The sequence below is a fragment of the Trichechus manatus genome, unplaced genomic scaffold, assembly GCF_000243295.1.
Source record: "Trichechus manatus latirostris isolate Lorelei unplaced genomic scaffold, TriManLat1.0 scaffold00067, whole genome shotgun sequence".
In the NCBI taxonomy this organism is placed as follows: Eukaryota; Metazoa; Chordata; class Mammalia; order Sirenia; family Trichechidae; genus Trichechus; species Trichechus manatus.
In genome coordinates this window covers 4,294,199-4,308,390 of record NW_004444003.1, presented here as the reverse complement: position 1 = coordinate 4,308,390, position 14,192 = coordinate 4,294,199, and the positions used below count along the sequence as shown (strand labels likewise).

At 42.3% G+C, this 14,192-nt stretch overlaps 1 protein-coding gene across 1 annotated transcript in view; it reads right to left on the bottom strand.

The window, feature by feature from the left end:
• Positions 1 to 643: 643 nt before the first annotated feature.
• Positions 644 to 14,192, bottom strand: part of CCDC3 (coiled-coil domain containing 3) — a 116,042-nt gene continuing 102,493 nt past the window's right edge. The window contains exon 3 of the mRNA XM_004379681.1: positions 644 to 919. Coding sequence (XP_004379738.1) covers positions 644 to 919 — 276 coding nt within the window. The remainder of the gene's footprint in view (positions 920 to 14,192) is intronic.

Below are 14,192 nucleotides of genomic sequence, written 5' to 3'. Positions count from 1 at the left end.
TACCTGTGATGACCTCCTTAAGCCTTTATGTGCCTCAGCTGTGATGGAAATGTTGGCAGGTGTAGGGATGCCTTGCACATATTTATTCGTAGGCATCCTTGGGTGCTTTGCAATGCCACCGTCTTCCTTCCAATGATGTGGAAAAGGAGGCTCCAGAAGGTTCTGTGACTTGCTTCAGATCATCCGTCAAGGTTGTACTGAAGCTTAGAACTTAGAACCCACTGACCCTGCTGAAATAAAGGCTAAGCCTCTGGATCTCTTGCACATCTAGAGATTCTAAAGTGTGCTTTTCCCAGTCATTGCACTTTCCCCCAGCCCTCAGTTCCGCGTTGTGACTGGCAGCAGAGAACAGGCCGGAGGCAAGCACTCCGCGCTCCGCTCCGGGAATCCCTCTGCCTTCATACTTCAGAGCACCGGGGGGCCAAGCCCGGCAGTGAGTGAGGTGTGATGCTGAGGACAGCAAGGCTAGCAACCAAGGTGAAGGCAAAACTTGCCATTTTAACAAATTAGACTCTACCAAATGCATAGTAAAAATATCCTCCATAAGATCTGAAATATGTACATACACAAAACTACCATCATTTTCAATTCCCTGTTGACGGGAAACTCCCTAAGCACTGCCCCGGTCCGCGGGGCCCGCGCCTTAGCCCCGTAGATAGGTGGCGCGGGCGTGTTCCGGCTTCAGGGCGTTGATGTGCGGGATCCGGCCAGCGGGCACCGCCAGTTTCTCGCTGAGTTTCTGGTTCACCAGCTCCAGGTGGCGGGTGTTCTTCCGAGCCTGCCGCAAAGACCGCTTCACCTTTTTCACCCGCTCTCGGAGCTGCTTGTTTCGCTTCTCGAGGGTGGCCACCTTCTGCTGCAGTTTCTTTACGTGGTCCTCCTCCTCAAATAGGGCCTTCTGCACCGAGGAACACATGAGCTAGGGAAACAGCATGGAGAGGAAGGTGAGCTTCAGAAAATACCTCCCAGGAAGTTTCCCTGAGTGTCTGGAACCTCCCAGAAACAGACGCCGAGGGCACTGACAGCGTCCACCGTAGGCCAAGGACACAAATGAGTCTACCTCCCCAATGCTTCGCTGTTCCTCCTACTCACTGCCAATGCTTGGGTTCAAGCCTCAGGACTCCTTGCTAGGTTTTCACCCTGTGTGGAGTCCCTCGGTGGTGTAAACAATTACTGTTCTTGGCTGCTAACCAAAAGCTTGGAGGTTTGAGGCCACCCACAGGTATCACAGAAGAAAGGCCTGGCGATCTATTTCCAAAAAATAAGCCATTGAAAACCCTGTGGAGCACAGTCCTCTGACACACATGGGGTCACCATGAGTTGGAGTTGTCAAGGCAGCAACTGGTACTTCCATGTTTGGAGAAGCGAAGTCTCTCGAAGAAACCCTGCCCTGGCTGCAAATATGAGCACAGCCTTTCTTTTGCTTTATATACTTAGGTTCCTTGGATGATTTTGGTTTTAAAAAGATATTCTAAATATTTGCCATGCATATTGTAGGAAAGAGCTCCTACAAACCAATAAGTAAAAGACTAAAACCTCAAACAGAAAAACACACAAAGAATATGGGTAGGTCACAGAAAAGGAACTATAAATATCTCTTAAACATATAAAAGATGCTCAACCTTACTCGTAATAAGATAAATATAAATTAAAGCCAGAAGCAAATACTATTTTTAATATATTAGATTGGTGAAATCAAAGAGTCAGGATTTGGGGAAAAGACACTTATACATTGTGGGTTGAATTTAAAGAGCAATTTGGCTGTATCTATCAAAATAAAAACTGCATGTACCCTTTAACCTAGTAATTCTGGGTCTTTTATAGAAATAGTCCCATGTGTGCAAAATGTCACATATATTACAGCATTGTTTGTTATATAAGGAGATTGAAAACAATATAAAAATACCCATTAAGAGTGGACTGGTTAAATATAGTATAGGTTTGCGATGAGTTGGAATCGACTTGATGGAAGTGAGTTTGGTTTTGGTTTACAGCTTTGTTTTGATCTTGTTAGCTGCTGTTGAGTCAGCCCCTGACTCAGAGCAACCCCATGCACAGCAGTACAAAACACTGCCTGGTCCTGCACCATCCCCATGATAGGTTGGGGATCCAACCGTTGTGATCCATAGGGTTTTCACTGGCTGATTTTCGCAAGTAGATCGCCAGGCCTTTTTTCCTAGTATGTCTTAGTCCGGAAGCTCTGCTGAAATCTGTTCAGCATCATAGCAACACACAGGCCTCCACTGACAGACAGGTGGTGGCTGCCCATAAAAAACAAAGCAGCTCCTTATGAATTTCTATGTAACAGTATCTAAGTTACGTTGTTAATATAAAAAGTGTGTACAGTGTGATACTAAGAGTGTAAAATATGGTATCCATATGTATCTACCTATGCTTAAATATGCATATGCTATCCCTGGAAGGATGTATAAAAAACTGATGAGAATGGTTGTGTCCAAGGAGCAGAAGTAAGGGGCAGGAGTGAGGAGATTTATTTTCACTGTGTAGCCTTTTGTACTTTTTGAATTTTGTACTATATGCTCGTATTACCAAAAAAAAAAAAAAAAAAAAAGCCTTCTCACTTCCAATCTCCCATCCATTCTATACTGTATTGTCAAGTTATGCTCCCAAAGTAAGGCTTCAGCCCTAATTTCCCTCTGCTTAGAAATATCCATTGGATCCCCACCATGTACACTGTGAAATAGTTAAAAGCCCACATTCTGAGGCCAGCTGCCTGGTGTTCAAATCCTGCCTCTTCCACTGACTAGCACTGTGACCTCATGCAAGCTTCTTAAGCTCAGGGTGGTGGCCTCTGTGCTGCATCACCCAGATCCCCCTTTAGGACTGAAGGATTTGTTCCCCCAGCTGTTTGGAGTACTGCCAGCTGAGAGCCCCCAGCCGAGTCCCTCTCCAGGAACTGTCCCTGGCTTAACGGAACCACCTCACCCAAGGTCACACCCCCTTTCCTGGCATACAATGACTGATCGACACAGGTGTAAAAGCCAGGGTCCCTCATCCCAATTTGGAACAACTCTGAAGGGCCATCCCAGCTTCAGAGCACCCCACGGTGTAGGCTGAGGCCTTTGTAAGACTGCATCACGGTTCAACTTCTCCCTTTGCCCAGTCCTGCTTCCTTTCCATTCCCTTCCCTTACTAGGTGTTAATCCCAGGTACACTCTCTAAAACACCTCCTGCACATTCAACTCCATCTCAGAGTCTGCTTCCCAGAGAACCTCGCCTGCAACACTCACTTTCCTCTTGTGTACAATGAAATAATCATGGTACCTGTTATAGATTGAATTGTGTCCCCTAAAAAGATATGCTGAAGTCCTAACCGTTGTACTGTAAATGTGACCTTGTCTGGAAATAGGCTTTTTCCTTGCAGATGTTATCAGTTAACTTAAATGAACTCATATTGGAGTAGGGTGGATCCTAATCCTAATCCCTTCTGAATGATGTCTTACAAAAGAGAAGAACAGGCAGAAACACAGTCACAAACACGGGGAAGACAGAGGCCACGGGATGGTGAAGGCAGATGCATCTATAAGCAGCCAAGGAACACCAAGGATTGTTGGCACCACCAGAAACTAGGAGAGAGCTGTGGAACAGTTCCTCTCTCAAGGCTGCCAGAAGGAATCAACATGGCCGAGATACTGAATTAGACTTCTAGCCTCCAGAACTGTGAGAAAATCAGTATTTATTCTTTAAAGCCACTCACTTTGGGGTGTTTTGTCATGGGAGCTCTAGGAACCTAAAATAGTACCTATGTCATAGGGTTATTGCAAGGGTTTATTTAGTGAGTTTTACTTGTAAAGTGTTTAAAGCCATACCTGGCACATAGTAAATGTTCACTAAATGTTAGCCATTATTATAGGAAAAAGTTAACACTCTTTGTAACTTGGACCCAGCCTACATCTCCAGTCTTATCTCTCATCCTTCTGTTCACACCCTTATGCCCAAAGCAAACTGGCTCCTAGTTGTTCCCCCAATATACCTTATACTTTCCGATCTTAGGGCCTCAGAGGGCTGAGCTCTGCCTGGCAATCTTGTAGACATTCTGAGGGTCCACTATGATAATGCTTCCCCCAGTGTCCCCAACTGTACATAACATTTCCTACTTCTGTGTCTCCACAGCACCCTATTCATAAAGTACATACAAGTACCATGCAGCACAAGGGGTATTCACTTCTCAACACCTTTCTTTGATTGCAAACTCCTTGAGGCCCATTTCACATTGGTCTTTGTATCCTTAATGCCCTGACCATTTAGGCAAACAATAAAAAAATTGTGCCAAGTGTCCCCAAAATACCTGTCATTTAGTAATAAGCTTTGGCTTCCTGGAGATGCTACTGTTGCAGTGAGAAACCACGTGTGCAACACTGCCCTCTTCTGGCCAGAATGAGACCCCTCAAAAAGAAGAGACAGTGGGCAGGAGAAACTCCTTGGAGAACTCATTTATATTGCATATGAATAGATAAGGAGCCCTGGTGGCCCAGTGGTTAAAGCACTTGGCTGCTAACCAAAAGCTCAGCAGTTCAAACCCACCAACTACTCTGCAGGAGAAAGATGTGGCAGTCTGTTTCTGTAATGATTTACAGCCTTGGAAACCCTATGGGGCAGTTCTACTCTGTCCTATAGGGTTGTTATGAGTCAGAATTGACGGCAGTAGGTTAGGGTTGGGTTGGTATGAATAGATATTATGTATATAATTTATTGAGGGTTTAACATGGTCAAGTACCAGCAAGCACTTTGCATCCACTCTTACATTCAGTCATGGTCTTTCTATAAATTAAGACAGATTCTTCAACCAAGAATAGGATGAAAGAATACAAAGAAAGTCTAGTAAGACAAAGTGATTGGGGTTTTCACAATTGCTCAAATTTTGAAAAAACAGAATCCAATAGTTTGTTGGAATATCACATCAATGAGAAGTTCAATCCATATTTTATGATATTCTTCAAACACTGCAGTTTAAAATAATAAATAAAAACATAGGGGGATGCAAAAAGCATTGCACATTTGGTGAAACCTTAGTCATCACTTGTTAATACAGCATCTTTCTAAGATATCAACACTCTTCATAGGCATCCCTCTTACCATGGGACCAGCTGTTCCCTTCTCTAGGAAGGCTAGAGCCAGATAATAAATTCATCTGCAGCAAGACCAACACAACCTGGCCAAGAGGAAGAATTTCTTGATGATGACCTGAAGAAACCAAGACAGTACAAAGGATCATCTTGCAGTGTATGTATGTTGAGGCTGGGGGTTGAGGGGGAAATGCAGGGGAGTTATTAAGATGGGATAAACTCTAAAGCAAGGCTGTAGTGTGGAAGGGATGGATGGGATGACGAGTTCCTTCGTGTCTATGCCATTTTTGATTCTCACAGCCTCTCTTTAATATGGGGTTTGAGTAAGAGCAAAAAAGACACAGAAGGACTCTTAGTAACTTGTCCAATATCATCAGCAGCAAAGCTATGACCCAGGGCTCCGTATCAAGCAGAAGCTCTCTACCTGTGCAGCAAAGTGGGCTATTGCCTCCAAGTAGGAAGAATCTAGGGTTTAATGGGTGGTAGGTATGATTGAGTCAAAAAGGAGCCTGGGTGGCACAAGTGGTTTGCAATAGGCTGCTAACCTAAAGGTTGGCAGTTCGAACCCACCCAGCTGCTCCACAGAAGAAAGGTCTGGTGAACTGCTACCATAAAGATGATAGCCAAGAAAACCCTGTGGAGCAGTTCTACTCTGTAACACATGGGGTCGCCATGAGTCAGGGGCTGACTTGACGGCAGCTAACAACATCTTAGTCAGAGGCCATGTGAACTGAGGCTAACACCATAAAATAATGAAGCCGCAGTCAACTGTATCTAAAAGAGACCTCCTGAATCCTGGCCATAACTGCAGAAGAAAATTACATTTTTCTTATTAAGAAAGCGAGAATTTCTAGAGACTTGCACTTTTCACATATATGTATTTCTTTCTTTAAGAAACTCTCCTTTTCTGGAATGTTATCCAAATAAAATCACTTTAGAAAACAGCTTTAAAAAAAAAAAGTTCAGGACCTATTTGCTTATTTAGCTTTGTGTTATTTTTTAGTAAACTGAGACGAGAGGCTGAAAGTCCAAGCCAAGCGGTAACCGATACTGGTACATTTTCTTTGAAGAAGAACCAAAGAAAAACCAAAAACCTCACAGGGTAGCCCCAAAGCAACAGATTCCTAAGATGCAGGTACATTTGGCAACACCACAGCCCCATCCTCAGGCCAGCATCACACCGGTGCTGGTCGGCTAAGGAGGAGAGAGTGCTCGCCTGCCAGACGCTTCAGGCAGATGGTTCGCTTGTGGCAGACTGTTCCTCTGGAAGGTTCCACGTGGGCAATGGGCATCTGCTGCAGGGTGGGCAGGAGGATTGCCATAGGGGAGCCTGCTATTTTATTTTCAATAAGACAAAAGGTAGGCTGGGATACCCATTCTTCATCTTCTTCTTTTAAAGATAACCCCTTTTTCAACTGTAAAACCAACACATGCTTATTGTAGAAAAGCTTTTTTAAAAATTATGGGACAAAAAAAAAGCAAAATTAAAATCACCTGCAATTCTATCCATAGTGATAGCCACTGTTGATGTTTTAACATATTTCCTTCTAGTACTGTTTCTATGGTTACAGATAAATAAATATTTTAAACAAAATGGGAATCATGCTGCTATTAGATTTTAGGTTCAAATTTTTCCCTATGACATTCTGCCATGACAACTTTACCAGCATTCCTTTGTACACCTCTACTGAGGTGTTTTGATAGAAGCTGGGAAGGGTGAATCGGGTGTTTCTGTCTAGCCACTGTAAACTGCCAACTGGATCACTAGTTGTTAGTTCTCCTCTATCCTCATGCCCACAGGCGAGGGGGAGAGATGCCGAGACTGGTGTTTATGCACCCATGAGACTGAGTGAACATAGTGTGGCCTTTCTTGTCACCTGTCTTCAATGACAGGACAAACCTATGGAGAGTTCCTCACCTGTGCCTCTACCTAAAGTCTTCTCATGCATTCTCTGGTCTCCCTAGGAAGCTCAAGTACTGGGGAAAGTTTCACAATCAAGATCTAAAAAGGCTAAGAAAACGTATCCATGTTACCATGTAGGATCGCCTCTGCCGTTTGTAGAGTATCGGCTTCCCTGTGTTCATTCATCCCAGCACGAAGCATTTATTATGTACCCAATCTGTGCCTGGCATTGTGTGGTGAAGAAAGTTTTCCTAAATGATTCTGCAATATGCCAATAAATTCTCTATCTAGCTAACCAAAAAGACAGCGTGTTAAAAATTAATTACTATTTTGAAACCCTGAGAGTATGGCCCTTGGACCCCCTTTTAACTCAGTACTGTGGTCACTCCTGAGGTTCACCCTTCAGCCAAAGATTAGACCGGCCCATAAAACAAACAATAATACACATAGCTCAACCATGTATACAAGACTAAATGGGCACACCAGTCCAGGGGCAAAGACGAGAAGGTAAGAGGAGACAGGAAAGCTGGATGAATGCAAATGGGAACCCAAGGACCAGAAGGGGAGAGTGTTGATACAGCACACGGTTGGCAACCAATGTCACAAAACAATATTTGTATTAATTATTAAATGAGAACCTGATTTGCTCTGTAAACCTTCATCTAAAGCACAATAAAAAAAATTTTTTTATTAATAAAAAAATTGCTATTTTGTGGCAACAGACATACCAAATCAAATCTTCACTGAGAGGATGCTTGCCTTCACAGCTGCTTTCAATTTACATAACCACCTATAAAGACAAGACAAAGTGTACTTTCTGAAATGTAAAAAATAAGGGAAAGAGAGTCCAAAAGCAACAACACAGACAACTAGCTTGCCTTTTTAACACTTTGTTCCTGTTCTTGAGAAGGAAGAAAAAAGGAAAGAATGAAAATCTAGAGCGGGGAGCGGTCAACAAACTATGGCCCATGGGTCAAATCCTGCCTCCTGCCTTTTGCAAATAAAGTTTTATTGGAACACAGCTATGCTCATTTATTTATGTGTTATCTATGACTGCTTTTGCACTCCAATGGCAGAATCGAGTAGTTGTGCCAGAGACCATATGGTAAGGAAAGCCTAACATATTCGGCTCTTGACAGGAAAAAATTCCCAAATCCTAACCTAGAGAGGGGTGCAGGCAAAGGGAGGTGCAAAGGCATCAACTGACAATTGGATGGGTTTGGGGGAGACAGCCACAGCCAAAGAATAAAGGAAGAGTGAAGTGAAGGAAAACATACCCTGAGGCCCTCATACCTCACACTGTTCTCACCATTTTTAAAATCCTCGCCCTTCCCTACCACTTTCAAAAAAACTGATTTATGATTATTGCTTTGAACAATAATCCATAGTGCCAGTTCTCAAAGACCCTTGTCAAGGATTCTTTTGACTCCATCTCAATGGACTGATGCCAATTGCAAACCTCCAAATGGAAGGAAATGGAAAACAGCTCTTTCCAAAATGACCAACCAACTCTTTCTAAAATGATTCCCCAATGATACTGAAAAGATAAGTTTTCTAGAACCCACAGATGATCACTGCTCAGTAACAACAAACATCAGCATGGAGAAGTACTTCAAATGGGATCACTCTGGTCTTGAGATTTGTCAGTTAATCTGAAGAGTCTGCATTGCACTATTTTCTGACCCAGTACACAGCAGAGACCAAGATTCAGTCATTATCTGCATCATTCAGGTACTCTTGGAGGGTTGATGGTCAGCCAACAGTCCTTAGCAGTTCTCTTTGGCCCCTTCGGTGAAAAGGGTGGAAATGCAGCTGTGTTCCCGCCATTGTTTTATACCCTTTAGAGACAGAGATCTGTGAGGTGGGCGGTAGATCAAATCAATGCAGAATGGTTTCCTGAACGACTCTACTACGGCAACAACCAGGATTACACCCACAGCTACTGAAAAAAACACCCAAACCACAGAAATGACAACGGGGCAGTTCTTCTGAGGACTCTCTGGATGGACAACCTGAGATTCCCATTACTGTATTTGACTTGGCATCTGGTTCTTTACTCCACCCAAAGTCAAAAGAGCTGTCTCCTCTGATGCTCAGAGCTAAGAGAAGGAATATTCATGACCCAGACAGGCTGCGGCACAAGAGTGAGGCAAGTAGAGAAGAGCAAGAAGTGGGGTCAGGCAGGAGGTGAGGGGACAGAGCTGGAGCAAGGTTCTCTTTCCACTGGACAACGCTATGTAAAGCACCTCAAAGGCTTCCCCTCGGCCTGGCTTGCCACGAACTCAGCTGCCTATAGGAGGCGGCATAGTATTGTGGGTAGGCACATAAGCTTTGGGGCAGGCAAATCGGAGATATAATCCTGGCTTCCCTTGAGCTGGCAGTGAGTTATTTAAGTCAATGAAGCTATCTTAGCTCAGTCTCCTCGTTTATAAAATGGGGACAATAATGCCTCCTCTGTAGAATTATTATGAAGACTAAATAAGATAATATATGTAAAGCATTTGACATGGCACCCGGCAAAGAGTGAACGAACAATAAATGACAGCTTTTATTATTATCATTCATCCTGAGCTCAAGCTTTATTGATCAAATTGCTACTCCTTAACCACACTGTGCTCTCCCAAGTATCTCTGTCTTTGTACTTTTAGTTCCTTCTACTTAGAATATCGCCACCTTCCAGCTGCTCACACCTATCCAACTAGTTCACTTCTACTTATTCTTCAAGCCTCCTTCAGGAGTCACCTCCTCTGTGAAGCCTTCCTTGATTCCTCCAGACAGAGCCATGTAATTTGTTCCTATTTCCACTGTCATGTTTATTGCTTAGGGCTGTAACTGTTGTCAACTTTGACTCTCTCCTACATTGTAAGCCCCTTGTGCGCAAGGGCTCCATCTTTCATTTCTGTATCCAGCACTTTTTGTTGTTTGTGTGTTACGTGTCTTAGAGTTGCCTCCAACTCACAGCAACTCTATGTACAACAGAATGAAACAGTGCCTGGTCTTGTGCCATCTTCACAATCATTGTTATGTTTGAGTCCATTGTTGCAGCCACTGTGTCGATCTACCTCGTTGAGGGTCATCCTCTTTTTTGCTGACCCTCTACTTTAACAAGCATGATGTCCTTCCCTAGGAACGAGTCCCTCCTGATAATATGTCCAAAGTACATGAGATGAAGTCACATCATCCTCTCTTCTAAGGAACACTCAGGCTATATTTCTTCCAAGACAGATTTGTTTGTTCTTCTAGTAGTCCATGGTATATTCAATATTCTTCGCCAACAACATAATTCAAAGGCATCAATTCTTCTTCAGTCTTCCTGATTCATCATCCAGCTGCCGCATGCATATAAGATGAATGAAAATACCACGGCTTGGGTGAGGCGCACCTTAGTCCTCAAAGTGACATTATTGGTCTATGTACAGGCTCCTCATGAGAACAATTAAGTGTTCTGGAATCCCCATTCTTCACAATGTTATCTATAATTTGTTATGATCCACACAGTACCAAAAAGAATTGGTCGACATCCAACCATGTCAGGAGGTAGCATATGATCTAGAACTGATGGTACTGAAGGAAGAGGTCCAAGCTACACTGAACACGTTGATAAAAAAAAAAAAAACAAGGCTCCAGGAATTGACATAATATCAACTGAGATGTTTTAAAAAACAAATGCAGCACTGGAGGTTCTCACTCATCTATGCCAAGAAATTTGGAAGACAGCTACCTGGACAACTGATAGGAAGAGATCCATATTTGTACCCCTTCCAAAGAAAGGTGATCCAACAGAATGCAGAAATTATCAAACAGTATTATTAATATTACAAACAAGTAAACTTTTGCTGAAGATCATTCAAAAGAGGTTGCGGTAGTACATAGACAGGGAACTAACAAATTCCAACTGGATTCAGAATGGGACTTGGAACAAGGATTAGCATTGCTGATGTCAGATGGATCATGGCTGAAAGCAGAAAATACCAGAAAGATGTTTACTTGTGTTGTATTGACTATGCACAGGCATTCAAATGTGTGGATCGTAACAAATTATGGATAACATTGCGAAGAATGGTAATTCCAGAACACTTAATTGTGCTCATGAGCAACCTGTACACAGACCAAGAGGCAGTTGTTCGAAAAGAACAAGGGGATACTGCCTGGTTTAAAGTCAAGAAAGCTGTGGGTCAGGGTTGTATCCTTTCACCATACTTGTTCAATCTGTATGCTGTGCAAATAATCTGAGAAACTAGACTATATGAAGAAGAAAGGGGCATCAGGACTGGAGGAAGACTCATTAACAACCTGCGATATGCAGATGACACAACCTTGCTTGCTGAAAGTGAAGAGGACTTGAAGCACTTACCAATGAAGATCAATGACCACACACAGCCTTCCGTATGGATTACATCTCAGCATAAAGAAAACTAAAATCCTCACAATGGGACCAATAAGCAACATCATGATAAATAGAAAAAAGATTGAAGTTGTCAAGAATTTCGTTTTACTTGGATCCAAAATCAACGCCCACAGAAGCAGCAGTCAAGAAATCAAATGACGTATTATATTGGGCAAATCTGCAAATCTGCAAAAAACCTCTTTAAAATGTTAAAAAGTAAAGGTGTCACTTTAAGGACTAAAGTGTGCCTGACCCAAGCCATGGTGTTTTCAATCGCCTCATATGCTTGTGAAAGCTGGACAATGAATAAGGAAGACCAAAGAAGAATTGATGCCTTTGAATTATGGTGTTGGCAAAGAGTATTGAATATACCATGGACTGCTAGAAGAATGAAGAAATCTGTCTTAGAAGAAGTACAACCAGAATGCTTCTTAGAGGAAGGATGGCGAGATTACGTCTCACATACTTTGGATATGTTATCATGAGGGATCAGTTCCTGGAGACGGACATCATGCTTGGTAGAGGGTCAGCAAAAAAGAGGAAGACCTCAACAAGGTGGATTGACACAGTGCTGCAACAATGGGCTCAAGCATAACAACTGTGAGGATGGCACAGGGCCAGGTAGTGTTTCGTTCTATTGCAAGTAGGGTCATTATGAGTAAGAACTGACTTGATGGTACCTAACAACAACAACCACCACGCAGTCAAATGCCTTTGCATAGTCAATAAAACACAGGTAAACATCTTTCTGGTATTCTCTGCTTTCAGCTAAGACCCATCTCACATCAGCGCTGATATCCTTTCTTCTAAGTCCTCTTCTGAATCCAGCTTTAATTTCTGGCAGTTCCCAGTCGATGTGCTGCTGCAGCCATTTTTGAATTACCTTCATCAAAATTTTACTTGCATGTGATATTAATGATATTGGTCAATAATTTACGTATTCTGTTGGATCACCCTTCTTTGGAATGAACACAAATCTTTGGAATGGATCACTTCAAGTTGGTTGGCCAGGTAGCAGTCTTCCAAATTTCTTGGCATAGACAAGTGAGCACTTCCAGCATTGCATCCATTTGTTGCATTTCTGGAGCCTTGCTTTTCGCCAGTGCCTTCAGTGCAGCTTGCACTTCTTCCTTCGATACTATCACCTCTTGATCATATGCTACCTCCTGAAATGGTTCAACACTGATCAGTTCTTTTTGGTACAGTGACTCTGTGTATTTCTTCCATCTTATTTGATGCTTCCTGTGTCATTCAATATTTTGCTCATTAAAAAAACAAAAAAACCTGTTGATTCCAACTCAAAGCAACCCTATAGGACAGAGCAGAACTGCCCCACAGGGTTTTAAAGCAGCAGCTGGTGGATTTGAACTGCCGACCTTTTGGTTAGCAGCTGAGTTCTTAACCACTGTACCACCAGGGCTCCATTTAATCCTTTAATATTGCAACTTGAGCTTTTTTCTTCAGTTCTTTCAGCTTGAGAAATGCTTAGCATGCTCTTCTCTTTTGGTTTTCTAACCCCAGGTCTTTGCACATTTCACTATAATACTTTGTCTTCTCCAGCCACCCTTTGAAATCTTCTGTTTAGCTCTTTTACTTCATCCTTTCTTCCATTTGTTTTAGCTACCCTACATTCAATAGTAAGTTTCAGAGTCTCTTCTGATATCCACTTTGGTCTTTTCTTTCTTTTCTGTCTTTTTAATGACCTTTTGCTTTCTTCCTGTATAATGTCCTTGATGTCATCCCACAACTCATCTGGTCTTCATTCATTAGTGTTCAATGCGTCAAATCTATTCTTGAGATGGTCTCTAAATTCAGGTGGGATATACTCAAGGTTGTACTTTGGCTCTCATGGACTTGTTTTAATTTTCTTCAGCTTCAACTTGAACGTGCATATGAGCAATTTATGGTCTTGTTCTGACTGATGATATTGAGCTTCTCCATTGTCTCTTTCCATAGATATAGTCGATTTGATTCCTGTGTATTCCATTCGGCGAGGTCCATGTGTATAGTCATCGTTTATGTTGTTGAAAAAAGGTGTTTCCAATTAAGAAGTTGGTCTTGCAAAATTCTATCATGCTATCTCTGGTGTTGTTTCTGTCACCAATGCCATATTTTCCAACTACTGATTCTTCTTCTTTGTTCCCAACTTTCTTACTCCAATCACTAGTAATTATCAATGCATCTTGATTGCATGTTTGATCAATTTCAGACTGCAGAAGTTGGTAAAACTATTCAGTTTCTTCCTCTTTGGAATTGGTGCTTGGTGCATAAATTTTAACAGTAATCCTATTAACTCGTTTTCCTTGTAGGCCTATAGATATTATCCTATCATGGATAGCCTTGTACTTCAGGATGGATCTTGAAATGTTCTTTTTGATAATGAATGCAACACCATTCCTCTTCAATTTGTCATTCCCAGCATAGTAGCCCATATGATTGTCCGATTCAGAATGGCCAATACCAGTCCATTTCCACTCACTAATGCCTAGGATATCGATCTTTATGTTCTCCATTTCATTTTTGATGACTTTCAACTTTCCCAGATACATACCTCACACATTGCACGTTCCGATTATTAATGGATATTTGCAGCTGTTTCTTCTCATTTTGAGTTGTGATGCATCAACAAATGATGGTCCCAAAAGCTTGACTCCATCCATGTCATTAAGGTTGACTCTACTTTGAGAAGGCAGCTCTTCCCCATTTGTATTTTGAGTGCCTTCCAACTTGAGGGGCTCATCTTGTGGCTCTCTATCAGACAGTGTTCTGCTGATATTCATAAGGTTTTACTGGACAATTTTTTAAGAAGTAGATC